The sequence below is a fragment of the Athalia rosae genome, chromosome 5 (genome assembly GCF_917208135.1).
Source record: "Athalia rosae chromosome 5, iyAthRosa1.1, whole genome shotgun sequence".
In the NCBI taxonomy this organism is placed as follows: Eukaryota; Metazoa; Arthropoda; class Insecta; order Hymenoptera; family Athaliidae; genus Athalia; species Athalia rosae.
The window spans coordinates 15196772-15224653 of record NC_064030.1 but is presented as its reverse complement, the minus strand read 5'-3'; the positions used below and the strand labels follow the sequence as shown (position 1 = coordinate 15224653).

General features: G+C 40.6%; 4 protein-coding genes and 1 long non-coding RNA gene across 15 annotated transcripts; 2 read left to right on the top strand and 3 right to left on the bottom strand.

Annotated features, from left to right (window-relative positions):
• Nucleotides 1-142: 142 nt before the first annotated feature.
• Nucleotides 143-2876, bottom strand: LOC105684000 (serine protease snake-like). Of its 3 annotated transcripts, none has more exons than XM_012397043.3 (4): nt 1861-2041; nt 1340-1705; nt 977-1262; nt 143-900 (listed from the first exon to the last, which is right to left on the bottom strand). In XM_012397043.3, exons 1-4 carry the CDS (start codon nt 1934-1936, stop codon nt 306-308), a joined length of 1323 nt encoding a protein of 440 aa, XP_012252466.2. In that variant the 5' UTR covers nt 1937-2041; the 3' UTR covers nt 143-305. The 3 variants fall into 3 exon arrangements, with proteins under 3 accessions (XP_012252466.2, XP_048511501.1, XP_012252468.2); XM_048655544.1 differs by lacking the exon at nt 1861-2041 and adding an exon at nt 2855-2876 and having other exon boundaries at nt 144-900; XM_012397045.3 differs by lacking the exon at nt 1861-2041 and adding an exon at nt 2138-2273 and having other exon boundaries at nt 145-900.
• On the top strand, nt 2162-11376 carry LOC105683998 (microtubule-associated serine/threonine-protein kinase 3). Of its 7 annotated transcripts, XM_012397038.3 has the most exons (18): nt 2360-2498; nt 2974-3199; nt 3630-3709; nt 3805-3907; nt 4249-4312; nt 4552-4654; nt 4734-4948; nt 5052-5127; nt 5184-5646; nt 5732-6072; nt 6146-6318; nt 6400-6926; nt 7042-7606; nt 7891-8057; nt 8158-8375; nt 8463-8795; nt 8913-8978; nt 9152-11376. In XM_012397038.3, exons 2-18 carry the CDS (start codon nt 3019-3021, stop codon nt 10592-10594), a joined length of 5118 nt encoding a protein of 1705 aa, XP_012252461.2. In that variant the 5' UTR covers nt 2360-2498; nt 2974-3018; the 3' UTR covers nt 10595-11376. The 7 variants fall into 7 exon arrangements, with proteins under 7 accessions (XP_048511495.1, XP_048511494.1, XP_012252461.2 ...); XM_048655538.1 differs by lacking the exon at nt 2360-2498 and adding an exon at nt 2162-2299 and having other exon boundaries at nt 8463-8978; XM_048655537.1 differs by lacking the exon at nt 2360-2498 and adding an exon at nt 2186-2324 and having other exon boundaries at nt 8463-8978.
• LOC125501013 lies at nt 3320-9315 on the bottom strand. Its single transcript, XR_007278474.1, has 4 exons — nt 9174-9315; nt 8895-9083; nt 8430-8618; nt 3320-4662 (listed from the first exon to the last, which is right to left on the bottom strand). It is a non-coding gene; the product is annotated as an uncharacterized LOC125501013 (long non-coding RNA).
• Nucleotides 11377-17078: 5702 nt separating the features above from the next.
• Nucleotides 17079-24324, bottom strand: LOC105684035. Its single transcript, XM_012397127.3, has 4 exons — nt 23681-24324; nt 23533-23603; nt 22095-23447; nt 17079-22019 (listed from the first exon to the last, which is right to left on the bottom strand). Exons 1-4 carry the CDS (start codon nt 24168-24170, stop codon nt 19605-19607), a joined length of 4329 nt encoding a protein of 1442 aa, XP_012252550.2. The 5' UTR covers nt 24171-24324; the 3' UTR covers nt 17079-19604.
• On the top strand, nt 24318-27117 carry LOC105684036 (protein SET). Of its 3 annotated transcripts, none has more exons than XM_012397128.2 (6): nt 24318-24460; nt 24546-24882; nt 25251-25440; nt 25575-25783; nt 25860-26112; nt 26203-27117. In XM_012397128.2, the coding sequence occupies exons 2-6, from the start codon at nt 24628-24630 to the stop codon at nt 26220-26222; spliced, it is 927 nt and encodes a 308-aa protein (XP_012252551.1). In that variant the 5' UTR covers nt 24318-24460; nt 24546-24627; the 3' UTR covers nt 26223-27117. The 3 variants fall into 3 exon arrangements, with proteins under 3 accessions (XP_012252551.1, XP_020706843.1, XP_020706842.1); XM_020851184.2 differs by having other exon boundaries at nt 24326-24464; nt 25584-25783; XM_020851183.2 differs by having other exon boundaries at nt 24326-24464.
• The last annotated feature ends 765 nt before the right edge of the window (nt 27118-27882 follow it).

Sequence of the window (27882 nt, the reverse complement as noted above, 5' to 3'; positions counted from 1 at the left end):
ATTTATGAGCGTAGCAATTAAAAGACTATTAAAATTTGAACATAGGCATTCTGAAGATAAAAATTGCTGACCTTAATAACGCAAGTTCTATCGTGTGTTTGTAAACAAATGCTACAACATAGCTGAGCTTTTTAGTTCAACATTAGAAAAGCTGTTTATTTTATGTACAGTTTTTAGACAGCTAATATTTGATTATAATATGTACAAATTTATGTAGTCATTTTTTTGTTTCAACACAACAAACGTCAAGTAAATTGTTCTAGTCATTTCTTCAGTCTTCAAATAATCGTTCAAGATCCTGAACTTTATCCAGTATTATTTGGCCAGACGATTTTCTCTATCCAGTCAATGTAATGAGAAATTCTTGTGTAAACTCCAGGCGAGTTTCTGAGCGCGCATAATCGTCCAAAACTAGTTATCCCTATGATTTGATGGAGACATTTGTGTCGGGGATGAATAATTTGAAGAGGACCTCCGGAATCTCCTTGGCAAGTATCGCTACGCCAGTCACCACTGAGGTCGCCGGCGCACAACATGCTGGGCACGACGCCTCTTGGAATAGCAGCTGATCGATTAAGCTTCATGGCACAATCGACATTGTCCACAACATCGAGGCGAGCTTTCAGTAGTTCGTCGCTTTGTTCTTCCCCTAGTCCTGTTACACCCCAGCCAGTCGCCCATGCTTGTAGTGGCGTGGTATCAAACTCGGTGTACAAGCACGCCGGCCTTATGTCTGATCCAAGCTTAATGTCTTGATCTAGTTTCAGAAGAGCTAGATCAGCATATATAGCCGGTGGGTTGTAGGAAGGATGTCTGACGATTTCCTCGACTCCGATCAATTTGCCTGCGGTTTTATCACCCAAACGACGAGCCCCGAGTCTAACGACTTTTGGCGATCCTCTGGGAATGATGAAACTCTTTTATTCATGCACAGTTGGGTATGAAAATGTACAACAAAATGATTAAAGGATCTCACGATGGTCCGTGGGTGCAGTGAGCTGCGGTTATTACCCAGCGATCAGATATTAAACTGCCACCGCAAAGAAAAGATGCCTCGTTCTCCGGAGTCAACCAACCGAGTGCTGCCATATGTGAGAATTCACCGGGTTGAGACACAACGCCACCGATGATCAAGGGATTACGTAAACTTTTGCATTTGATTCTACCGGTATTTCTGGTTGATATAGGTGTGGGTGAAATTCCAACCAGTGGAAGGATCCACACATCTTTTCCTTCGATCGCCTTATTGTAATCAGCGCACTCTGCAAGTTGTCAAGTAACTGGAGTGATAAAACTGAAAAGATTGAGAAAACAATGAGCCGATCAATGAAAGCTATACTCAATTCTGACTTCCTCTTGAGAGTCTCCTCTGGAAAGCTCCAATCCTTATTGATATGTGTTGGATGTTTCTTTTTCTTAGTTCTAAAGCCCAAGTTCTTGGTTGATCCAAAGCCAGCAGTGGTTCCCTTGCCAAAGCCAGGCTTGTCACTATCAGTTTTCAATCTTTCCCAAACAGAAGAGTTCCTTCTCATCTGTTGGTTGTGTGTCGATATCAATAACGGACTATCCTGATAAATGATTCCTGGTCTTTCCTGCCGCAGAGTCAAACCTTCTTCGAGGAATGAGACCGGCTTTTGAGACTGCGGTGTAGGAGGCTTGTACATTTTGGAATTAACTTCATTGGGCCATAGCCAAGAGTCGTTTGCTGTGTATGAATGAGCAACAAATTTGATATTACAAAAAAATCTGTAGTCAGCTGTAGTAGGATATTGTGGGTTATTGTATTCAGAACTTATTCAGGCCTTTGTATCTTTATGTATATTATGAATTAGTATAGTAAATAGATGTGTAAAGAACAACCTTTGATTAGATTTTTTGAATTGAAAGTGGTGAGATAAAACAATACTAAAAAATGTTTCAAATTGAACTCCGCCATGGTTGTTTACAACAATAATTGTCGCTATCAGTGTTATGACGTAACAATCAGCAACAATCAGCAACAAACCATTGATGATACAAAAGGACTTAGATTAACCGACATGTCTTATTGGTCGGCAAAGTTAGCTGGCGCATTTATCACTGCACCAGTTGAGTTTGAAATCGATTTGTTGGTCTATGTGAATGCAGTTGGCTTAACTAGTTTATGGTATCCATCATGACTCAGAGTCAGGAACGACGATAGCTTCGTGTTTCGTAATTAAATATACCCTCATAATATAAAGAAATGTGGCAGTGAACTTCAGTTAAAATATCAAAGGATAAACAGCTACAATGATTAACTCAATAAATTGGACTATAGGTCCGTCGAACACCCTTCGAAATTTGTAAATATATTTTGTAAATTCAATGCACGAGCTAAGGTGTGCTCCTCCTGATCCTGCTCCTGCTCCTGCTGCTGCTCCTGTCTCCCCTACCTGTTCCCAATTGCGAACAGACAACAAATAGATTAATGATTCCGATAAACCCAGTCGATAGTTTACAACGATTTTCATACCTACGTACGTATAAAATATACATACATGTTTGCATGCATCCGTAGTAGATATACCTAAATGTTTTCTCATTCTTTCTCTTACCTTTTTTCTATACGTCGTCTATTTTTAGAGGCGACCCTGAATAATATTGTTGGTAAACTTAAACTTAAACTCAAGCCAGCGACGATTCCTCCTAACAATCATATTGTTCTTTTTTCTTGCTTCTCTGTCTCTCTCTTACTCGCCCTCTCTCTAATCAATCTTCTATTCGAATTTTAAATGTGACATTATTTTTCCCGCATTATTCAAATTGCAACTATAATCGGTAAGAAAAATATCAATTTCGAATACTTGCTCCCAATTTAATTTAATTATCTCACTCTTCATTAACTCCTTTTTTTGTTCCTCCTCCTCCTAATTGATCCTCTTGTTCTGCTACTGTATTATTTCTCTTTTCATCTGATGGTAGTTCTGATGATTCTTGATAAATCTCTTACAGCGTCGACTTAATCCCGTCGACAAGGGCGACGGAGAAGATTGAGAGATGGATCAGGCAAAAAATAGACCAAGTAGGGCTCGTTTTCGTTCAGCAAGTAACTCGGCTCGAATATTAGTCTTCGATCAAGCCGAAACAGCAGAATCTCAGAACGTAAAAAGTGGTATGGAAGGGCCAGGGAATCGAACACTGACCAAAATGGAAGGGAAAGATTCTCATGCTCTACCTGGTAAATACAAACACACACATATAGTTGCAGTAGATTCTAATGAGCTTATTTTGGTTCAGGAAAAATTGCATAACACGGCTCTACCCTCATTAAATGAGTGGAGACGCAAATTCAATAGTATAACATCCAATTAAAGATTCTATATTTCTTATCATTACCTCACAAGTATCGGACAGTAATCACTAGAGATTTATGCACTCGACAACTATGCCACACCTAATAACATTGAAGCATGTGATCACTTATCTATATCTCCTAATAAAATTTTATCCCCAGAAAAAGATTTACATGAATTGCTCAACGATAGCTCTTTGCATGCTTGGTAATTTTTAACGGAAATATTATCACCTTGACTATATAGTTTCAACAGGTAATAGAAACCTGGTGAATTTAGGCTAAGCATAGATTCACGTGTTCCTCGTGATTCCAGCTGCAGGGGAAATATCGAATTTGGTACGATTGCGAAACTCTGCGATAGGAAAATCAGCACCATCACTGTCTGTTCACATGGTTGGTAAATTTTTGAAGAGCGATTTATTCAAACCGATGGTAACTCGGATGTCGTGGGCAGATTCATATTCTCATTTTGTCCATCTGAATTGTAGCGTGACTTCAATATTCCTCGAAGGGCAGCAAAAGCAGCTCATCGAAAGTCGTTCATTGCTACAACTTCACCGACTCTACCGCGTTGCCAGTCGCCGATCTGTGGTGGGTTTTAAATTGAAACACTCGCTAATAACTTGTTGTCATTTGATTTTGGCTTGTAGTTAGTTGAAATACAAGCAAAATAGTTGCCGATAGCAAGCAGATATCTCTTTAAAATATTTTATGATTATTATCTTATTGCCCAGAGCACATATTGGCTACCGTTTGATTGATGCCACGGCACGTCTCTACCGTACATGTATGCTTTGAATAACTTCAGATAGTAACGATCAAATATGCTTTGTTGTGCGCAGGGCAATAAACGATATCTTAGGTAAAAATTAGTATTAACAGTAAGCGGAGTTATCTCCTGTTCCTAACGATAGTCTTTGTCCAAATTGTAGGCAGTCCCCTAGAGAGTCCTAGGATGTCATCCAGTCCACATTTTCCTTTTGCACCAATTAAAAGGTATCTATTTTTTCATTTTTATACATCCACTTGGTTCGCACCTTATTTACTTCAGACTGTTACCGATGTTCAATATGTTGATAATTCATTCATCCACTTGTCGAACAAAGTAGGAGCTTAACGCTTAGATTCTTTTCTGCCAGAAAGCAAAACAATTCTGATATCCGTTCACTTCATCCAGACTGCTAGTTGTGTCTGTCGGTGATCATCGTCGTCATTACCTCAAATTTTTCATGCAGAATCAGCGCTAGTAACACCGCGGTCGCCGATGGCAGACGATGGTCCGTTGCTAGCTTACCGTCGAGCGGTTACGGAACAACTCCAGGCTCTAGTAACGTCTCCGTGAGTCTCTGCAATCAAAAATCACCAGTTTCATTCAATTCTAGCTCCTCCGATTCTACAAACTCCTTTGTTATTCCAGTCTCAGTGCTCGAGCCAAGAGCGCCTCCATCAGCTACCAAATATACCGACAAAAGATGAACTTCGAATGTTATCTTGTCACTTTTCTAAACCGGGTACACCGTGCGGCTCTCATCCAGGATTTCCCGGATCCAGTATACCTGGATGCATATCCCTGAGCTTGGACGACGAGGGTCGTAGGTCACCTTTGCATCGTCCAAGGTCGAGGAGTTTGAGGTAGACGTAGTTCGGCTCGTGCTATTTACATTTTGTAGCGGAGTGAACGAGTTTCGGATACTAAAAAAAAAAGTTTTTTTTTTTCTCTTTTTCAAACTTACAGTAGCCCCAGTCGATCGCCGGTATTGGACAGCGAGATAGTGATGATGAATACCCTGTACAAGGAGCGCTTTCCAAAAGTAAGCTAATTTAGAAACTAATTTCCCACGGGCGTTAACTTTTCGACGTCTTTTAGGCCACGCAACAGATGGAGGAACGTTTGACGAACTTTATCAACGAGAACCGAGACGTAGACGAATACGAAATGGTTACGCACATGAATCAAGATTATTTACCGATCCTCAGATTCGTACATCATCAGGTTATAGAAATGGCTCGCGACTGCCTCCAAAAATCTCAAGAGAAATTGATCACCTCTAGGTATTTTTACGAAATGAGCGAAAACTTGGAAATATTACTGATGGAGACTAAGGAGAAATCACTGGAAGCTGCCGCCAGACTGACGGGACTGATTAAAAAATTATTGCTAGTAATCTCACGACCGGCAAGACTTCTGGAATGCCTCGAATTCGACCCGGAGGAATTTTATCATCTTCTCGAGCAAGCGGAGGGTCAGGCCAAAATAAACATCGGAATCAAGGCCGACATACCTCAGTACATCATCAACAAATTGTCGCTCAACCGCGATCCGATATCAGGTGATTCTCTTACACTATCCCATCTAACCCTTGCGTTTGTTTCGATCATCCTTCGACGAAAAAAACTAACACGTCCGCCTTGCAGAATTGCAAGAGGATTTGAACAAACTCGAGGACTCCGCGTCGTCCAGCGAGAACAATTTGCTGTTGGCATCGTCGAGTCCCGGTAAGGACGACGAGACGCGAAGTCAGCGAATACCTTGCGAAAGCGATTACGAAGTGCTGAAATTGATAAGCAACGGTGCTTACGGAGCCGTTTATCTGGTCAAGGAGAAAGTGACGCGTCAACGTTACGCGATGAAAAAGATAAACAAGAACAACTTGATTCTGAGAAATCAAATGGATCAGGTATTCGCCGAACGGGACATCATGAGCTTCACCGACAACCCCTTCGTCGTATCCATGTACTGTAGTTTCGAAACAAAAGTAAGTGAAAGCGGAATCAAAAAAATTCCAACGCGGTCCGATCGCCACCGTCACCCTTTTTTTTCATGTCCAGAAACACTTGTGCCTCGTAATGGAGTACGTCGAAGGTGGTGACTGCGCCAATCTCCTGAAAAACATCGGACCGCTGCCCCCTGACATGGCGAGATTCTATTTCGCCGAAACGGTACTCGCCGTGGAGTACCTCCACAGTTACGGGATCGTCCACCGGGACCTGAAGCCTGACAAGTGGGTGACCCCCAAATACACCCCCGAATACACCAAAAACCCCCAAAAACTACCGCCATTTTGATTACCCTTGCGTTGCAGCCTCCTCATCACGGCGCTGGGTCACATAAAGCTCACGGACTTCGGCCTCAGCAAAATGGGCCTGATGTCCCTCGCCACCAACCTGTACGAGGGTTACGTCGACCGGGACACCCGTCAATTTTCGGACAAACAGGTGTTCGGCACCCCCGAGTACATAGCGCCGGAGGTCATACTGCGACAGGGTTACGGAAAACCGGTCGACTGGTGGTCCATGGGCATAATACTCTACGAATTTCTCATCGGTTGCGTGCCGTTCTTCGGCGACACACCCGAGGAACTGTTCGCCCACACCGTCAACGACGACATCGAATGGCCGGACAACGACGACTGGCCCGTACAGTCCGAGGCCAAGGACATCATCACCGTACTCCTCCAGCAGAGCCCCAGGGACCGCCTCGGCACCGCCGGCTCCCACGAGGTCAAGGAACACCCCTACTTCTACGGCGTCGACTGGAACAGCCTGCTCAGACACAAGGCCGAATTCGTTCCACAGCTTACCAACGACGAGGACACCAGCTACTTCGACTGTGAGTATGGAGAGTATGAAGCCCTCCCCGGAGGCGTTCCGGCGCGTGAGAGTTGAATAAAAAAAAACAAAAAATAAAAAAATAAAAAATGAAAATTCGACAAACGCTTCTTCAGCTCGGATGGACCGTTACAACCACGACCTGGGCGACGACACCGACGACACCGACGACTCCCCGCTGTTCGGCTCGTTCTCCTCGTACTCGCCGCAGTCGCGTAAGATATCGCAGACCCGTCTGCCCCTGTTCAACACCTCGGAGCCCGAGTTGGACTTTTCGAGGAAACAGCTGTTCCGCGGGGAGTCGGACGCCTCGGACGCCCAACTGTCCCCCGGTTTCGTCGGGGCACCTCCCCCCGTCCCCCCGAAGTCGTCGGCCCCCAAAAACTTGGCGACCGAGAAGAGCTCCTCGCTAACATCCAAGAACGGCTCGTTCTCCGACTCGAACGAGAAGTGCGACAAGGCGTCGAGCGGCTCCGCCGCGGCGGCCCCGGGGCCCCAGGGGGCGGCGCAGCCGGGCCCGGCGAAGAACGGCAGCGGAGACGGGGCGTCGGTGGTTCTGAGTACTCCGGACTCCTCGCAAACGGAGTCCGACGACGTCAGTCCCCAGATACAGAGGAAACGTCATTCGCACACGCGCGACAAGCTGCCCAGGTTCAGTATATCCATTGACGACGAACACATGTGAGTTATGCAGCCGAATTGGCATCGTGTTTTACGTTGAAATAGTTTTTTTTTTTTTTTTATCGGTTTATTACCGAGGCGCAACGACGCCGTCGAATGTCCCCCCCGCCCCCCGTCCGCGCGTCTCTCTGTCGAGATTTTTCACCTCGAGTCCCGCAAAATCCGTGGGCCAAATTTGCTAAAATTTGCCGAAATTTCAAATGTCGTTACGTTGCTATTCGACGAGAGGTTGAAAGCCGTCCGCAGTCAACGGGCTCAGTTCCGGTTCCTTGAAATTTTTCCAGACTGGACCTGGCCGCGGCAAACAGGGACGCCGCCGAGGACAAACACAACTCGAGCACCGACTCATTCGAGTCATTCGTGATGCCGCTGCTGCCCTCGACGAAGCACAGGTCCAGATCCGTCATAAAGTCGGCGTCGACCAGCGGACTGTCTCTGGTCATACCGGCCAGTAAGCTTCCTCCTCGATAAATTTTTCTTTCTCTCTCTCTCTCTTCGAAAATGGAATCGAACGAAATAAAATCGGATATCTTCGCGCTCTCCCGTTTCAGACGATTTGCCGCTGACCCAACCGATCGAGTCACCCGGAGGTTCGTCGACGGCCTCGTCGCGCGACACGTCACCATGCCGGGAACTCAGCCCGTTGGTCACCAGCCTCAAACCCCCGATAATAATAAGGCGGGGACCATGCGGTTTCGGATTCACGGTTCACACCATCCGAGTCTATTACGGCGACAGCGATTTCTACACCATGCATCATCTGGTCATGGTGAGCGAATTGGCTTCCCCTAAACGCTTCCAAATTTTCCTCGTGATATTTTACCGCGTTTTCTTTTTTTCTTCCTCCTTTCCGCAGGCGGTGGATCAGTCGAGTCCGGCGTTCGAGGCGGGTCTGAGACCGGGCGACCTGATAACCCACATCAACGGCGAAGCCGTTCAGGGTCTCTACCACACGCAGGTACTCCAGCTGATGCTGAGCGGCGGTGATCACGTAACGTTGCGCAGCACGCCGCTGGAAAATACGAGCATCAAAACCGGGGGTAGAAAGCGCGAGTTGGCGCAGAGCAAAATGGCGAGAAAATCGCTTCACAGACAGAGGAAGCAGAAGCGGGACCATTCGGACAAGAAGCGAAAGACTTCGTTGTTCCGAAAGATCAGCTCCAAACGTGCTAGCGTTGAGATGCAACAGGTATTCGATATCGGCGTCCGAAAGGACGACCTTGTCCGTAGCATTGTTAAAAAAAATTATCACCGTTATCGTCAACGATTCGCAATTATTCTTTTATACCTCGTTGTTTCGTTACAGCCGTTAAGTATCAGTTGTCCTTTGTCGGCACCAATCCTTTCCAGCGACAGCAAACCTCCGCTTATGGTATGATTTTGACAATCTAATTCGGTTAATCGTTACACTAGTGCGTTGTTGTACACCGGTCCCTCTCCACCGCCTCCTTCACCGCCTCCTTCCTCCTCTTGGAAACTTGGAAAAAAAATAAAATTCCCCCCGGATACTCACGATATTATTTTTTTCTGAAACGATCCCCGCAGATGGCCGCCGGGATCTGCTCACCTTCCATGGTGACGCCGAGCCGTTCCTTCCAGTCGTTCACCCGGTCGCTTCCGCCGCCCCAGGAGTCGTCGCCGTTCTTCGGCGCCTGCGCTAAGACCGTCTGCTCGCCGTCGCCGCCGACCAACAGGTCTACCTCGGATTCCTACCACTCGGCCAGCACCTCGAGTCCTTGCTCGAGCGCGAGTTCCTCGTCGTCGGGGACATCGGGCGTGGCCGTCGCCGGCATGACGGGCGTCGCCAACCAGTCGCATTACCAGAGACCGAGCACCCTCCACGGGCTGAAGCACAAGCTGCACACCGCCGCGAAGAACATCCACTCGCCGAACAGGAGGAAATCGGTGGGTCACATCCCGCTGTCGCCGCTCGCGAGGACGCCGAGTCCTTCGCCGATCCCGGCGAGTCCCACTAGGAGTCCGAGTCCCCTGGCTTTTCCCACGGGACATCAGCCCGGCAGTTCGAACACCACGCAGTCGTACAGTCCCGGTGTGTCGCTGTCGACGCCCAGCGGTCAGAAGAAGGGTTTCGGTCGTCCGAAGAGCGCGGAACCGGGTTCGCCGTTGCTCAGGAGAGCGCTGAGTCCCGATCGTCTTCATCCTCGTTCGGCCGAGAGCAAGACGTCCATATCGCCGTTGGCCAATACGGTTCTCAAGGTCATTCCGCGGGTTACCATAGCGCAGACGGTGGTCACGGAGACGGTGAACGAGACCGCTAATCATCTCAAGGAGGCTCTGGACTTCAAGAGCGAGAAGAAGGGGCCCGGCGATCAAAAATCGGCGGGGGAATACCCGAAACTCACGCACGGCATATCGATAAACATCGCCAACGTGGGTATGCAGAACGCGAATCAGTTGCCGAGGATCGCCGAGGAGAAGGACTCGCCCACCGGCAGTAAGAGCGACGATTACTCGTCGAAGAATCCGACGAGGTCGGAACAGGTGACGGAGACTTCCGACAAGATCGGCGAACCGGTGACTCAGGATCCTCGTGGTAAAGATTTCAAGGACTCGTCCTTCGTGATAACGAGAAAGGGAGTTTTGAACGCGGTCGAGAGACTTCAGTCCGCCTCCGAGGCGGCCTCCGATCGTCCCGAGGCGAGTTCTTACCGAAATCGAAAAACGGACGCGGTACTTCTGCCTCAGAGGAAGTTCAGCGTCGTGGAGTCGAAGCTTTGTAACAAAAATTGGTTCGAATCCATCGGCGAGAAGGAAGCCGCCAAACCCACCGAGTTACCCGTCAAACAGATGTCCACTCTGATGCAACGAAAGGCCAGCGTTTTCGACATAAAAATCGCCGACAAAAATTGGCCGGAAACTAACCCGGAGGGCAAAAAGGTACTGAAAAGGTACAAAGTCGATTCCGATAATACACCGTCCACCAGTCAAGAGAAAAACTCTACCGGCGATAATAAAAAAAATAACTAACATTTCTTTCCTCAAATAATTTTACCACCGATTTTCTCAAAGAAGCGAGAAATAAAAAAAATGTATGAATGATGTTTAATTAGGATTGTATGACGTTGCGTTAGGTAGTAAAAATTTCCGTCGTTTCTTTTTTTTTTTTTTTTTTTTGTTTTTTAATTTATTTAATTGCTACTGTTATTTTTTTTTCTTTTTTTTTTTCGCTAATATTCTAAAGGGAACTAATCTTAGATTACGGTGTGGGATATTTTCGTTAGAAAAGTTGTTGTTTTTTTTTTCTTTTTTCCATTGCTTTCAAGATAACACAAAATATTCCACGCTAAAATTTTGATCCTCGTGTCGTTGATAGAAAAAAAAAAAAAAGAAAAAAACAGAAAAAAAAGAAAAAAAATCTTAGAACAAGTTTTCCGATGATATGAAAAATTAAAAATCGCAAATAGAGATTTTTAATCCGCGTTTAGCTAGATTTTGGCTTCAGAAAAGAAAAGAAAAGAAAAGGAAAAAAAAAATTGGATAAAAAAGATGATTCTCCTTCCACGATTTTAGAAAATTGTAAGGTATCGATGATCGGTGTACTCTGTTCTGTCGATGTATTCTGTACAGAATTGTTATCTCGATATAGAAATATCGTATTCGAAGTTAAGGAAAACGGGGAGTAAAGAAAAAAAAAAACAAAAAAAAATAAAAAATAAATAAATAAATAATCGACGAAAAGAGGAAAAGATAGAAAAAGAGACTGCGCTTTCGACTTTTGGTACATTAAATTTGGATAAGTAAAAAAAAACCGTAAAGCAAAGCGACAAGGTTACTTATTCAAAAAAAACACATTACACGAGTGTAGAGGTAGATATTTGATAGAATTTTAGGCACGAAATAATAATTAATATCGTAGATAAAATCCGATTATTAATTATCATGCTCGTTAGTCATATGTATAACGTATAATTTATCGATCTCTGTTTCTCTCTATCTTTGCTTACGTGATATTCTTACTACGATAGGTATTTTTTTCTTTCTTTTCTTTGATCCCATTGTCTCGATGTTACGCCAAGAATGATTACACGCCGAAAAAAAGTCTTGAGCTTCGCCATTATTTTTTATTCATCGCGATGAAAAGATTTAATTTCTTCTATATATATCTGCACGTTGGACAGTTACAGAACACTCGCTTCGCCACGCTAATTGGGCAGATAAGTATACGTCTGTCCGGGTGTTTGTTAATCATGCCCAGATATATACCTATTCTAAGAGTTTTCTAAGTAGAAGAAGAAAAAAAAATATTTATTAAATAACAAATAAACGAAACGTAGCTGAAATTTCTCTTCGTCTATACATACGATAGGTTACGATTTGATTGCACATCGTTAAAGAAATTGTCATCGATATTACCCCCCCGTCACTCTGCGTTGCACGACTTTTTTTTTTTTCGATTTTTTTTTGTTAATTGGATCATCGTTAACGTTATTTTATTTTTTTTCATCAAATTTTTCCTGCTTTTCTTCTTTTTCTTCTTCAACTTCTTCTTCTCTTCATCACCGAACAAAGAATTTTAATTTACGAACTTTGAAAAAAAGGGTTCATCTCTTTTTTTTTTGTCTTGTTTTTTTCTTCTCTCTCAATTTCTCAAAAAATATAAACGCTCATTTTTAATTCTCAACACAATTAATTATTACGTGAGCTCTAGTAAAATGATCGTCGTTCCGTTTTAGTTTATTGTTAGTTTTTTTTGTTCATTTTTCAATTTTTCGAAACTCGTAATTTTCCAAAATTCGACAACGAAGAGCCAAAGGGAGAAAGAAAAAAAAAAAAAGAAAAAACGGAAGTTTTTTTGCGAAAGTTTCCAGATTGTTATAACGTAGAATGAATTCTGATAAATTATATGACAAATGATTCGTTAATTACTTGATCGATTAATTTTATCAGCCGAATTGATTCGATTGAAATTATTATTTTTTTTTTCGTTACAACTCTTGTTCGTTGTGTTTAAAAATACCCCACCTCACCTATGCGAAATATGAAAGCTGAGAAAACTAGAAAAATGATAAGAAATGAAAAAAGAAACGGCAGTGAAAGAAAGATGGAAAATTTCGGTAAATTAAAAAATCGAAAAAACAGGAAGAAAATAATCAGTCCAATTTTTGACAGCGAAAGAGATACACACCATAGTATATGCGGTAGATATATTTCTTCTTCTAAAAGAATAAACAACAATTATTCATTATTATATAACAACACGTAATATAATCTTCCCGGTATGATTTAATTAGGTATTTATTGTTTTATACAAAAAGCAACAAAAAAAAATGAAAAAAAAAAAAAATTAATTTAAACGAGGATATATATGTCACGAATGTTTTCGAATATCAGTATATATATATATCTAGTTTGTATATATCTATGGAAAAGAAGTTAAAATGAATAAAAATAAAGTTAGAAAAATAAAAATCACATATCAACAGCCATTTTGCAACAAACGAGGTATATAGGTACAAGAAGCTTCTCCGATCGAGCACGATAATATAATTATTGTAGAAAATCATTGAATGGAAGCTAAAGAAAAAAAAAACCCAAAAAAAGCTTGAATTGATAATTTATAATCAAATAATAGAAATTGTCAGAAGTAAGGTGAGATACAGATTTCAAAAAAAAAAAAAAAAAAGACAGAAATTTAACGAACTTTTGCGTGGCTGAGATATTGTTATACAGACAGATTTTTTTCTTGTTCTTTTTTTATTTCGTGCTTCGACGTATACTATATGATTGATTGATCGTAGAATTAATTATTGTTACATACCTTTTATCAAATGTCGTTATCATTGTTAAATACATCCAGTCACAATTCTCACATTCTACACAATCGATTGCAGTAACATGTTACAAAATTGAACGAAACAGAGAAAAAAAATTTGAACATTTTTCGTTTACGAAATTACCGAAGGAATTTTTTTTTATACTTTTACTTACTGTGGTTTTCGTCTGAATCTCGTCGAATGCGCGAGGTTCGTATCGTTATTGCTTAAAAATAGTAACTTCCGGGTAATCCGATCTCGATGATGATTATTATTATCGTTATTATTGAACTTTTGCGCGTCGTATGTATATAGGTATGATTCGTACGTTTTTACACAGACACGACGTCTACACCTCACGACGTACAAATTCGGACTAAATTATGGCGATATAATGAGGAGCGATGATAAAAATTTCCCCCACTCGAAATACGATACGATTTACTATGCCATTCGTTTGTCGGTATTTTCAAATTGCGGAGGAATTATTTCGCTTGGAACCAGTTTAACGAGATTCGACATCGTTACGTCGCCTAATTATCACCGTAGACTTCGATGTTACTTCAATTTTGAGTTCTTCGTTTATTTATCCATTCGTTCGTGCATTTTGTAGTTAGTGAATTTTTATTTTATTTGGTTTTCTTTCGACCGACGGACGGACGGACGGACGATTGAAAAAATCGCTTACATGACCGCAGTATATACATATGTATAACGTGAATTGAATACGATGATTAAATTCTGTAAGAATCAAAAGTGAAGAGAAATCATTCGAGAAGATAGTAGAAAAAAATCAAACGAATAAACAAGTAAAACGAACGTTTTCATTATTACAATAATATAACAATTACTAGTTGAACATATTAGTAAATATATACATATACATTTACTTGGGGCTAAAAATATACATATACATCACATAGTAATTGCAAAAATGTATATGTTACATTATGTAGTATATAAAAATGTGCTTTTTTCTTCGGGTATCGTTTCAACTATTATTTTTTTTCTTTTCTTCTTTCCAATCTAGTATATGTTACAAACATAATAAAATTAAATTGTCGCCTATAGTTGATTGATAATTTTCAATATTATTATTATTATAATCACTATTAATGTTACAAATTTTCTAACTGTGGTAAATTAGAAACGAATTTTTTTTTTTTTCCCTTTTTTCTCTTTATCAGTGTGTTTGTAATGCATAAATGTTATTAATTAATTATACGCTGTTAACATTATAATAACATTATCACATGTATTTGTTTTTAGTTAATCGCCTCGTATTTTAATACGAAATCGCCTTGAGATATTCCTAATCCTTCGAGCTCCGTACATCCTGCAAACGTATATTATATTATCATGATTATTATTTTTTATCATCACGAGTAATAATATGTATAATTATAATGTGAGAAATTGAGAATATCTGAAAATGATATAACAGCGAGCTATATAGGAGAAAAAAAAAAATAATAATTAAAGAATAAATAAAACAACAAAAATGTGTTCAACATAATTATCGTAGAGAGGAAGAAAAAGAAAGAAGGAAAAAAAAGTAAAAAAAAAAAAAAAAAAATGAAGAAGAGAAAACCAAAACGTTTATTATTGTCATTATTGAAAATGGATTTTTGATAATTGTGTAAATTATCGTATACGTATAATATAGGATATGTGCGTAGGTAGGACGAGTTCCTCGGCTGTTTTTGTTACGCAATAGAAATATGAGACGTAAAAGAAGAGTAAAAAACGAACCAAGTAATCGAATAAATTGGAATAAAAAACTGTGCAGTGTGCGGATAACTAATGATATGGAGAAATTCGTTTGAACGTAGGTGATGATTTTTGGAGAAAAACTAATTTAGGGAATCAGGTTGTGACCAGTATAATTAAGATAATTTATAGTGTGATGCGAAGGGTGATGATTGAATCGAATATTTCATTGAATTCGGAAATTCGTCGACGATAACCAACGACAACGTGAACAACAACAACTGAGGGACGAAAGCTCAGTGATTATAAAGTTAATTAAATAATTGGTTAGTTAGCATACTGGAATATTAATATCTTGTTGATTTTCGAGCTATGAAATTGCCTAGTTTGCGTAATATGTTATAATAATAATTGAATGGTTCTTTAATTTCTTTTTTCCCTTCTTTTTTTTCTTCTTATCATTAACTATACGTTAGTAATTGATTATAAATATATAGGTATATCACACGTAATTGTAATCATGATAATTTTTGATCGTTGTCAAACACAAAATGCAAAAATAAATAAAATTTAAAATGAAATTTAAAAAAAAAAATAAATAAATTTAAAAAATTACACAAAAAATACGAAACGATTTTACTGGATGAAATTAATATTGAAAATTCATACGTTCCGGTATACGTCATTGCATGCGAGCAGAAGTTTGACGATTCGGCTGGCAAGCTTCAAATTCATCCCTGAAACGAATTTATCAAGCATACGTAGAAAAAATTATCGCTCAATATTCACTTACCGTTTAATTTAATGATTTACTAATTCCCCGATGACAATTCCTCTCCATCTTTTGACTTTTTCCTCCACTATAATACGCATAGATAATATATCGATCAGGTGCTACTTGTGTACTAGAATGTGCATGACAAAAGTGATTCGTTTATTCGTTAGTTGTGATAATTATCATCAATTTTTTTTATTCTTTCAGCATAGTTTTGTTCTTTCTGTTTCATATTTTACGTTACTCTATGTAGGTATATAATTTTTTGTGTTTTTTTTTTTGCTTTTTCCTTTTTTCAGTAAAAAAACCCATACGGTTGTTGCATGTGGAATGCGACTCTCTCTACGCGTACATTTGGTGGGTATATTGATATAATATTATATACACAGATATCTTGTATGTAATCTATAATATACATGCTTCTATTTTTAATGCAAGTATCTAATCCCTCTATGTAACAACAGGGTACATACGTAACTACGTATATATCTTCGAAATGATTACAATGAATAATATATGGTGCTGATGCGTGCATTTCATTTTCTTGTTTTTTCTGTTCTCCTCTTTCTTTAAATTAATATTAGTACTATATACATATATATCATAATAAGTCCGCCATAGTTAAGAATAATAACAATAATAATAATAATACTAATAATAATGACAACAACGATAATGAGATTTAATTAAATAGATCGTGTTGCGAGAAACTTTCAAAATTTTTAATTCTTCACTTTATATAATAATTAATAACATAATTACATCGTATGTGCATACCTATATATATATATACTATATATATTATATTCGTATATAGTATGATGAATAATAATATATTATTATCATTATTTTAATAATAATTTTTATATTTACAAATATGATACAAAATTTTATCGTAATTAGCGAATTATCATTATCATCATTATTATTACTACTATTATTGTTGTTGTTGCATGAATAATTATAATAGTCAAGTAATCATACAAAGAACTTGATATCATTATTGTAATATCCTTTAATTCAAGAGTTAAAATTTTTTATATAACTTACAAAGATATGCTATACTACAATATACCTATATGTAATATAATATAATTGAATAATTTTATGTTCATTTATTTATCTAGTTTTTCTTCTTCCTTCTCCTCATTTTTTTTTTTATACCTTAACGTTTGAAATTATGAATGGGAAAAAAAAACCGACAAAACTGAAGTAACGAATAAAATTGCCTCCTCATTTTATTATACATTACACGTTATCATAGGTATAGTATCTGTACAGATTTTTGTGGTTTTATTTTCGGTTCTTTTTCGCGTTTTTTTTCTGACGTTTTCTTTCGTATTTTCGCAGTAGATTGTTCCGATATTTATTATTATTACCATTATTGTTGTTTAATCAGAGAATACCGGACAGCGTGAAACTTCGTATCAGCCTCAATGTTCTTATCTCACTTGAAATCGTTGAATTGTTTGTTCCTTTTTTTCCGAAAATTTTGATTCTCCAATTTTCTTCTTCCATATAGTTACTCCAATGAAAGCTGTCAGAGCATTGGAATAAATATGATTGAAATTGTGCGGGGGGAGAAAATGAAAAAGATTCGATCGTGATCTATCTGATATAACGTCGATAATTTACGTGTCACACGTTACGTGACGAGCCTGTGGAACAATTGTAGCGATCGTTCGATTATATAAATTGGAATATTTTAAAAAATTTTACAATATAGTGTTAAAATTTACAAAATCGTTTTTAAAAAACCTGTAGGCTACGTGGTGATGACGAATCGCGGAATCTTCAATTTTTCTCTCATTGCATTATAGAAGTGAGAGAGAGAAAAATAAATCCTCGATAATATTTTCTTTTGCTTTTTTCTTTAATTTCTTTTTCTTCTCTTCTGAAAAAACGGTGTGCGAATTAAACGGATGAGGAAATCAGGATAATTAGGGTGGGGGGGGGGGGGGGGGGGGGACATGAGGTGGGGAAAAATCATCAGATTTTTCGTTCATTTAAATCTTTAAACATAATAACTATTATATTTTCAATGATTGGTATAACAACCGTACGATTTAAAAGGTTTTTTCTTTTCCATTTTTTTTTCTCTTCTCATTTGTTGGATATAATAAACAAATATTGAAATATGTAATGTACGTTGAATAAATTAAGATAAATATCATTTTTTTTTTGTCCGTTCTTTTTTCTCTTCTTTTTTCTTCTGCTCATATGTTTCGTTTCCGTGTTTAAGATTATTAAATAATGCAACGTTGAATTATTCGATTGTCGGGATGTTATTAATAATGATAATAATATTAATTTAATATTTTCACAAAAGGAACTGTAAAATAAATTCTTCTTGTTTTTTTTTCTTTGCTTTTTTATCTATACACGTATTATATCATACTCGATGGGTATTTTAGTTTCGTCGTGCGATTTCTTGTTTTTCTTTTTGTTTTTTCTTCTTAAAATTACCAAAATTTTGGGTGTTGTTGTTGCTATTATATTATCATTGTTATTTCCAATATTATTATTTTCTTTTTCATTTACTTACAACTTTTTTTTACTTTTTTTTTTCTTCAAATTTTCGACTAAAATCGTTTTTCACTTGGCTTAGTTTTAATTTTTAATTTTATATATATATATATATACTTTTTTTTTTCTCGTCTTCTGTTATTCATATTCGTATTCATTTTGATAAATAATCGACAACGTATGCTATCGTCTTAAGGCTACCCATATTGATTATTTTAAAACGACATTGAAAAAAAAAATAATAACAAATAAAAACCAAAAAAATAGTAAAAGAATTTTCTAAGTAGTGAAAAATATAATTTACCTAACCGCTAGACTTGTAATACTACTTAAATATTTATCTATTTTTTATATATTCATATAATATATAAGTATGTAGGTATGATTATTATTAATATTATTAATTTTCTTTCTCTCTTTTTTTTTTGTCTTGTTTAATAATTATTACGATTTATAAATTACATCAATTTTTATAGTATAGGAAAAAGAGAACACAGATAACAAATGATAAAGAGATGATTTTACAATGGTTGTTCATGTCTTTCGTTCAAAGACTTTGAATGAGAAAAAGAAAGAAAAGCAGAAGAAATAATATCGACGCGTCGCGATCGAACTACCTTTGAATGAGCACCCGAATATTGTTCATTAAATTACTTCTGAGTTTTCTTTTCTCTTTTTTTTTTTATTTTTTTTCACTTTCTTTCATCTCCATCTAATCGAACGATGAACGAAACTAGTATCATTATCTTATCACTAATTTAATATAATGATAAAAGAGATGTGAAGAATTATTATCACAAGCTGCACACGTACTTTGCATTTACGTCTACAAGCGAATATAAGAAATAAGAAGGGAGGTAAGGGAAAGAATATGTTTGATGCCGCTGTGTCGTATACGAACAAGGGTTGAAATCAATGATCGTGGCAATGATTACGATCATTACGACCGAGTAATTAAAACTGAATCAAAGAAACGAAACATTGTTAATGGAAAACCGTTTCGGGTTCGACGTTGAAATCACGTATTTCGTCATTCCGATAAATTGTGAAACGACAATGGATATGAAAATAAAATATCCGTATCTAGTGTTACATGATTATTAGCGACACAAATTATTTTTCTCCGTTAAAAATTGGATAATTTGTGGCGCTAGTTTTTTTTGAAAAAAATTTTTTTCTCTTTTTTAGTTTTCATTAATCTATCAGTCCCATTTCACGTTCCCGTGGTGTTGTTATTGCCTATTTTATCATCCTGCGATGCGGTAGCCGGTAGATTTTCATCTACGCAAAGTCTTTTAGCATCTTTTTTCGCATCGTTGGATCCCGAGGTCGATTTTCTCTTGTGACTCGAACTAGAAGAATGCGGTTGCAAAGAGGACGAATCTTCCCGGTGTTTTTTGTTGCCGCTACTCGAGGAGGATGAAGACAATTTCCTGTGACTCGAACCGCCGCTACTACTACTGTGGTGGTGGTAGTGATGCGATTCTTTTCTCTTCTCAAATTTCTTCTCCCCGGTTTCTTTGCTATCGTTACTATCACCCGTTGTCTGTTTACCAGAAGACGTTTGCTCGGGAACTAACGGAGAATCTTTGGGAGTCTGCCCCGCAGATTCCTTCGCTTTATCACTGTCCTTTGCTTCGGCTTTCGGGTAAGGACTGCTGCGATGGTTCCTGTGCTTTTTGTGATCCTTGTCCCTTCTCTCTCGTTCTCTTCTCTCCTTGTGCCTCTGATCCCTGTCTTTTTCGTCCTTGTGTTTCTTCTCACTTTCGACACGAGACGAAGTCGACAGTCTTCGCTCCGGTGACTTGGGTGACGACTTCTCCTCCGAGCGTTTACCGTTATCACTCTCAGTTTCCACGGAACTGGGCGTCGCTATTACAGCGTGTTCGGAGTCGGGCGTACCGTTCATCGCCGGCTCGATAGCGACGGCTTTTTCCTCGTTCTTTCTTCTGTCCCTCGCCTCGTCTTCCGCCATTTCTACGAGGGCTTTCACGGCATTCTCGGTGGCGCATTCGAGCTTGGACATAAACGCGGACACTGTTTCCGCCTCGATCAAGCGACAGTATTTCTCGGTTTTGCACGGATCGGTGGGACACTTTTTTTCCGCCACGTCGAAGCTCTCCTTCTTTATCCTCTCGACCATATCCTTCGACGCCTCCGCCACCGCGTCTCTCAGGGATTGGCAAACCTCGTCGACGTCTGTTTTGGACTTGTAAATGGCAATTTCTAACGCCTTGTCGACAACTTCCGTCGCGTAGTTCTTCCCCAACGTTTGTCCGGTCGAGATGATCTCGTCGTCGAGTTCGATTTTCTCCGTAACTTCGCTCTCCTGGAGTACAGTGGTCGTCGTAGGGTAAGAACCGAGCTCCGGCCTCTTGTCGCACGTTTTCATCACTTTGGCGTCGTCCGCTGCTTCGGAGAGGGATTCTCTGACGGAAGTTTGCTTGTTCGAGGCCATCGATTTTCCATGCCTAGGATGGTGATCCGATTTGTGGCTGCTGCTGCTGCTACTGTTGCCGCTTCCACTGTGCTTCTTCTTATCGCCAGATGAACTAGATTTGTTGTTCCCATGGTGTCTATCTTCGTGCTTCTTATCGCTCCTTCGTTCTTCCTTTTTGTTATCGTGGCTCCTTTTCCTCTCTTCCGTTCGCTTCTTGTGTTTGTAGTTTTGCTGCTGCTGCTGCTGCTGCTGCTGCTGCGGGGCATTCGTTTGTCCCAGGGCACTGTTCGGATCGACGGAATCTTTTCTGCGATTACTCGAATTGTGTCTGGAGTGGACGCGGGATTTGTGATCGTCTTTTCGCTTGCTGTGCTGGTCCGACTTCTTCAGATTTCCCTGATACTCGGCGGCCCTTTCCTTCGCCTTCTTCTCCTCCAGGGAATCGGTGCTGACTCTGTGTTCCCCGCGTTGACGATCGGCGTTCTCCTTCTGCTCGTCGACCCTTTCCATGTTCTTTTTCTCCTTGAAGTGATGTGTCGTCTCCGCTACGGCGCGACTGTGTCTGATATTCATGTTGCTCATCTCCGGGTAATACTGCTTTAATCTCACGTGCCACGCCACGCTGGAAACCGCCGACACCGTTCTGAACTGGTGGATTATATTCCTCGGTAAGAAGTATATGTCGTTGTCGTAGAGGTTTATCTTCGCGTATCGTATCCCCTGTCTCCTCAGCTGGTTCAGTTTCGCGTCTTCGATCCATTGAACGCACTGCGATATCGGCGGCTCGTGCAAATCGAGCTGAAGTTTTTCCACCAGTTCCGTGAAGTCGCCGGCATAAAACGCCACCACGTCCTTCGTTATCCTGTTGTAGTCGTAGGACTGACCCGCGTGAACGGCTTTCAGTATGCCGACAGCCGCTGTGGTCATTCTGTCCAAACCGTGACCCACGTGGTCGGCGTGAGCTCTCGTACGATCCTCGAACATGTACTCGCGGGCCTCACTCAGTCGCGGAAGGTATTGCAAGTTTCGCAACTCGTTTATACCTGTTCTCCGACGTTTGCAGGGACTTTTGTTCATGTCAGCGGTAGGAACGAGCTGCTCACCCGGCCTGATCCAGAGGATCGGTCCGTCGTTCGATTCCTGGGGAGTTTCCATTTTCACTACGGACAAGGGTCCCCAAGGCATCGTCTAAAGACAGAAACAGGAAGAATAGAATTAGGTGGAAGTTGTACACGTTATGGTTACACGTCAAATCCCACGTACCATTCTGAGAAATGGGTTTTCTTCGAGCCTCTGAAGTAGATCGGGAAAGTATCCTCCCACTTCTTCATGGACAGTACCGACGAGGCTGATTTGGTGAAGAGGACCGTATCTCACTGTTCCGTTACTGAATGTCTTGCAGGCCTGTTCTTTGTATTGTAACATGGTGGTGGTTTCGATGTCACTGTTGCGTCCGAGGACGCCATTTTTAACAGTCAACGAAGGATAGTTGTCGGCCATGTGATCGAGGAGATCCGGAAGATACGCGGCCGCGTTATGAACGATACCCATCACGTGGTGGGCGTTACCGTTCTCGTCTTCGCCGAACACAATTTTAAAATATTCCTGAGCCAGTTTCTCGACTTCTTCTTTGGTCAGGGCGTCGAGTTCTTCTTGGTACATGTGGACAACGCTGGCTCCCCCATTCGGATAAGTTTCGACGTGGATGAACTTCCTGTACTTCAGTCCCTCAAGGTGATCCTTACTCTCCGTAATTTTGTTCATAGTCTTATAACTCTTGGTCTGTAAGTTGAGCCTCATATTATCTGTCATCGTCGTTGTCAGTGCCTGAGAAACGGGTTTGTGATTGATGAGAGGCAGAGCGCCACGATCTCTGCGACACTGGACTCCGATGCTGGCTCTTTTTATCTTACTTCTCTTGTAACATCTCGAGCAATGTCTTCGCTCGCTGTGTTCCCTGCCCCGTTTTTCTCTAGTCGAATGCGAATGGGTTTTGTGATTCTCGTTGGTCGTAGAGGTCGGAGGGAGATTCGAAGACGCGTTCTGCTCCGTCGTGGAATGAATCTCGACCTTTGCATCGTCGGAAACGCAAATCTCATCATCGTTTGTCTCTGCCTTGATTTCCCCCGAATCCGGAGGCTCTTTCTTCACACAAATCTCCAAAAACTTCGACTCCTTGCCGTTGCCGTCTTGTTCATCACCCATTTCCTCCTTTACACTGGGTTGCGGGGTCGCGGAAACATCGTTGCTGGGATTCGTGAGTAGGGGGCAAAACGGCTCGTCCATCAATGGTGTTCCCGGACTTTCGGCATCATTTCCGGACGTCTCTTTTTCCGATTTATCAACCGCGTTCGTTAAATTTGTTGCCAAGTTTATCGACGAAGAATTCGTAGCGGCGGTGGTCGTTGTTATCGTTGTATCCGGACTGTTCGGGCTGGTAGGAACCCTAGGAGGATAGTCCGGGCTTCTTGGACTACTGAATATATCGCCGCTGCTCTGTGGACTTTCTCCATGCTGAGGGGTTCTGTTGGACACATTTCCGCAACCCTCGAGTTTCGTTGGAAAACTCAGAGGATTTATAGCTGGCGTAGATTCGCCAACGTAGGTGGAGTCGGCCTGAAAGAGAAAGTAAAGAATTAGATGTTGGAAGTCAGTAATGGTCTAATCAGTAGTAGGTATTGTAGGAAGTTCGGATCCTTACATTCATAGAATGATGTGATGGAATCCTCGAAGATTTGCTAAATTTCTTGCCTCGGCATTGGCTCACGTCCTCTGTAACAAGATACAAAATTTAGAGACATTGGTGTTAAAACTTGAATTGATAAGATAAAAGTTGGGGACAAAATCACCATTTGCTTCCAAAGGAGCCAGGGATCTGTCTGCGTTCGTCGTGAAGTAGTCTGGTGCACTGGTGGGCTGTAGGGCTGGTGTTTGTTGGCGGGGAACTTGGGGGGGTATTTTTGCTTTGCCAACAGCGTTGACGGGAACTCGTTCCGTTCCCGGTTGTCCGGGTGATTTGCAGGACGTAAGGTGACGCGGAGATCCTTGGTGATCGGTATCGGCGTCGGGATTCGACGACGTTGTTGTTTGTCTCGTGGGCGTCCCGATGGACGCTACAACTTTGTTGGCTGAGCGCGCGTACGACGCGTTTTTATCTGCGTTGTTGTCGTTCGCCCCGTTTCTTTTCGGGCTTTTCGATGACCGCGTGAGCTTTGACGACTCGGTTGACTTCGATGGGTTCGATACGTCGCCGGCTTTCACATCCTTTATTCGCTTTTTCACACTATTTACATGGTGCTGTTCATTTGACACGGTGTTTCCACTGTTCTCGGAAGCCATGTTCAATTTAGGGATAACATTGCAGCATTGAATACCGGAAATCAACTCAGTACGACGACTTGAAGCGAAGTTTCGAACTTCACCAATACATAGACTATTTCTTAGGGTAGATTTTAGGGTCTGAGCGAGTTTCAAGGACTTCCGATGGGCAGCGCTCCGGTCGGAGTATAGTTTTTGATATTCGTGGCACGCGGATATCTACCATGACGAAATTGTAAACGGACCACGGCGGCAACGGTATAATAGCGGCGTTTGTTGCGTTGCGTTTTACTGTGCTTTTATAAAGCTAAGTAGGTACGAAGTGTTTGTTAATGATATTAGTATTGTTTGAAGCCGATAAATTGTGTGCGATTGAAGAACGGGTATCGTTTGCAGCGCCGGCTGGACGAGGGGGATTAATCGGCGACGCGGGCCAAAGACTTAGTTAAATTTTGGAGAGTAATCAGACACACGTAAGATGTCTTCGCCTAACAAGAAGACGAAGAAGTTGGAGGATCCAGGATCGGGGGACGGAGACGCTCGTGATTACGATTTAGAGACGCAAAAGGCCCTCGAGGAGATCGACGGATGCCAGAATCAAATCGATGGACTAAACGAGAAGGCCAGCGACGAAATACTAGAAGTTGAGAAGAAGTACAACAAGCTGCGAAAGCCCTACTTCCAAAAGCGAAACGAGATCATAAAGAGGATACCAAACTTCTGGGTCACCGCTGTATCCTTATAACTTACGACTATCACATACAAAAACAACAATGTTGTTACTCTGTTGACGTTTTGCAGATATGCCGGCTAAACGACGCCATCTTGCCATCCCAGATTCAGTTTTATTATCCGATTCACACTTGCACTCTCTCATTCAACAAACAAACGTATACGTGTCGCACAAACCACGTTTTAAGTTCCAGCCGCTGCTAGCAGCGCTTCCCGCGCGCCCTTTTTAGGAATCCTCCGCAATCCCGACTCTGGAAAACCTCGTTTGTTTTTTCTCCCCTATCTCATTCGAATTTAAACGCTAATCGAAAGGATTCTCGCTCGCGGATCTTTTCTGAATTCTTTACAGATCCTTATTGATAAATTCAGTTTGTAAATCACCCCCAAATAGCACCAATTCTTGAAGAGGAGGAAGAGGACGCGTTGCGGTATTTGAACAAATTGGAAGTCGAGGAATTCGAGGATATAAAGTCGGGCTATAGAATTAATTTTTACTTTGACGAAAATCCGTATTTCGAGAACGACGTACTCACCAAGGAATTTCACCTCGGCTCTTCTGGTGAGCTCAATTTCTCATTAACACGATATAAGTTTAGGACCGATTTTCCCTCAAACGGTTGGCTGATGGCAGCTGGAAATTTGCCGAAAAACTTACATGTTTTTTGCTGCGATGAGACTCCTGCTTTTTTGCAGGAGATCCAGCGTCGCAAAGTACGCTTATACGCTGGAAAGAGGGGGGCGACTTGACCAAAAGAGCAAAAGATAAGGGTTCCCTCAAGGGGAGGAAGAGGCCGCTCGTAGGTCACAGAACATTCTTCGACTGGTTCACGGATCACGGTGATCCAAGCTCTGACGATATAGCAGAGTTAATCAAGGACGACATGTGGCCCAATCCTTTGCAGGTGCCAAACTCGAACGTCCCTTCTTCCCAAGTAGCTCGAAGTATTCCTTGATTAACCGTTCTTGTTATCCAAACAGTATTATCTGGTTCCGGATATTGACATTGAAAATGGGATCGAGGGCGACGGCGAAGAAGTCGACAGCGACGAGGACGAGGACGAGGACGGCGAAGACGGAGAGGACGGCGGCGAGGGAGAGGAGGGCGACGACAGTATAGTCGTAGTGGAGGATGACGCCGACGAGGAAGACGAGGAGGAAGAAGCGGACGGCGAGGGGGAAGGCGCGAACGAAGAGGGTGACATGATGGCGGAAGATGACGCGGAACAGGAAGGTAGAGAGCCCCCTCGAAATATTCGGTGTCGAAAAGGTCCGTGCGCGTTATCGCGTAGCGCGCTATTTCATTTTTTTTTCTCACTTTCAGACGGGAAGGAGCCGGAATAAGCAGACAATTATTATAGATCCTCAGATCGGTTACTCCGTGGATGGAAAATCGGCAAAAAACATGATCCCAATCATAATACGATAAATAATGGTGAACCGATGGAACCCCGGATTTAAAACTGCGGTTGTTCCTCGGGGCAGAAGTGTAACAAAAGAAACAAAAACACACCGGCAAACAAACAAGAGGAAAAGAAAGACAAAAATAATGAAAAATAAACAAATAAAGAAAATCCGCCTGATGACATTCTATGATACACATTATATATATATATAATAATAATAATTAACGTTAACGATAATAGGGTAGGCTTAAACTTAAGTCGGTGCATCGGGCGGGTTTTTTTTTTTTTTTTTTTTCTCACACGGTCGATTACCGTTCTACACCACAAATGCCCCTGAAAAATATAAAAAAACATTGATATGATCCGCGTTCCTTTTCTGAAACAAGGCACGTTGGTCATCGGCGTAGAACCTACGCGACGGTTTTTTAAAACTATCCGTTTTAAATCTTCGGTCTGTCAACAGGTCAATTGTGAATACCTGAGCGATCGAAGTGAATTGGAAACTGAAGCGGTATCGAAATTGAATTCATTAATAAAATGTGAACGCATCTACCAACGTGCCTTGTCAAACCCTCTTCCGACTTTCGTACACCTCCTCGATCCCCAATTTTTCATTACAATTAAAATGATTGATCAATATTTATGCATACATTACTAAATAGTATAATATTACGACGAACCTTAATCGACGTCAGTTTTATCAGAATGGTTTTGTTCGTTATTGATTACTTCTTTATTGCCTGAGAGCAAAAATCAAGAAGAACCATGAATTCGTATCCAGAATTTAAATTGAAATCTTCAAACGGAAACTCAATAAATTCTTTTTAAAACTATTGAACCCCCTGTCCAACAATTTACCTCAAATACTTGTTGAAAAAAAAGAAAAAAAAAGAAAAAAAAAAACCAACAAGAGTTATCGATGAAAATTTTTTTTATCCCTCGTACACAATCAGGATTTCATCCGATATGTTTCTATTTATTTTTTCTTGTTTTAGTTTTTTTTTTTTTAGAAAATCCTTCGCGTCACATTATTAAATGTTTTTCTAATCCAACATCACATGCCGCGGCGCATCACCTACGTGTAATAATTAATATTATTATAATTTTTTTTTGTGTATAGATTTCCGTATAATGCTTATATATTTTTTTAAATTGCAACTGTATTATTATTATTATTAATAACATTATTATTACTATTATTATTATTATTATTGAAATTGTCGGTAATATTATTTAAGACTGGTGTTGTACAATCGAAGTTGAAGCCGCATTTGAAAAACAAAAAGAAATTTGGCACAAATTGTTCGATTTTATTTATTTTATTTTATTCGATTTCCCATATTATAATAACCACCTTTTGAGGTGGAACGGTTGTTGGAAAAGCTGTTCAAATATCATCGATACGAATAATCGTATTTAATTTCTTACACGAGAAGAAAAATGGATTTTTCAATCGGCTCAACGTAGAAAGAATCGCTCCGTGTTCGAAAGAGAGAACAAGAGGAGTCATAGCCGTCGCCCTTGAAATAATACGCGTTGATTTATTCGGAACGAAATGCGGTGTGGCAATTTCGTTGCAGGGTTAATCGGATAGCGTC

Bases quoted from the DNA above. Each gene is read 5' to 3' on its own strand.
- LOC105684036 (XM_012397128.2), top strand. From the start codon at position 24,628: ATGTCTTCGCCTAACAAGAAGACGAAGAAGTTGGAGGATCCAGGATCG. The intron at 25,441-25,574 runs GTGAGCTCAATT...GCTTTTTTGCAG, and splicing joins ATTTCACCTCGGCTCTTCTG to GAGATCCAGCGTCGCAAAGT. The intron at 26,113-26,202 runs GTAGAGAGCCCC...TCTCACTTTCAG, and splicing joins AGATGACGCGGAACAGGAAG to ACGGGAAGGAGCCGGAATAA.
- LOC105684000 (XM_012397043.3), bottom strand. From the start codon at position 1,936: ATGGCGGAGTTCAATTTGAAACATTTTTTAGTATTGTTTTATCTCACC. The intron at 1,706-1,860 runs GTTGTTCTTTAC...ATTCATACACAG, and splicing joins TTCAAAAAATCTAATCAAAG to CAAACGACTCTTGGCTATGG. The intron at 901-976 runs GTGAGATCCTTT...CATCATTCCCAG, and splicing joins CACTGCACCCACGGACCATC to AGGATCGCCAAAAGTCGTTA.
- LOC105684035 (XM_012397127.3), bottom strand. From the start codon at position 24,170: ATGGCTTCCGAGAACAGTGGAAACACCGTGTCAAATGAACAGCACCAT. The intron at 23,604-23,680 runs GTGATTTTGTCC...ATCTTGTTACAG, and splicing joins GGCTCCTTTGGAAGCAAATG to AGGACGTGAGCCAATGCCGA. The intron at 22,020-22,094 runs GTACGTGGGATT...TTCTGTCTTTAG, and splicing joins AAAACCCATTTCTCAGAATG to ACGATGCCTTGGGGACCCTT.
- LOC105683998 (XM_048655538.1), top strand. From the start codon at position 3,019: ATGGATCAGGCAAAAAATAGACCAAGTAGGGCTCGTTTTCGTTCAGCA. The intron at 4,313-4,551 runs GTATCTATTTTT...TTTTTCATGCAG, and splicing joins CCTTTTGCACCAATTAAAAG to AATCAGCGCTAGTAACACCG. The intron at 4,949-5,051 runs GTAGACGTAGTT...TCAAACTTACAG, and splicing joins CCAAGGTCGAGGAGTTTGAG to TAGCCCCAGTCGATCGCCGG.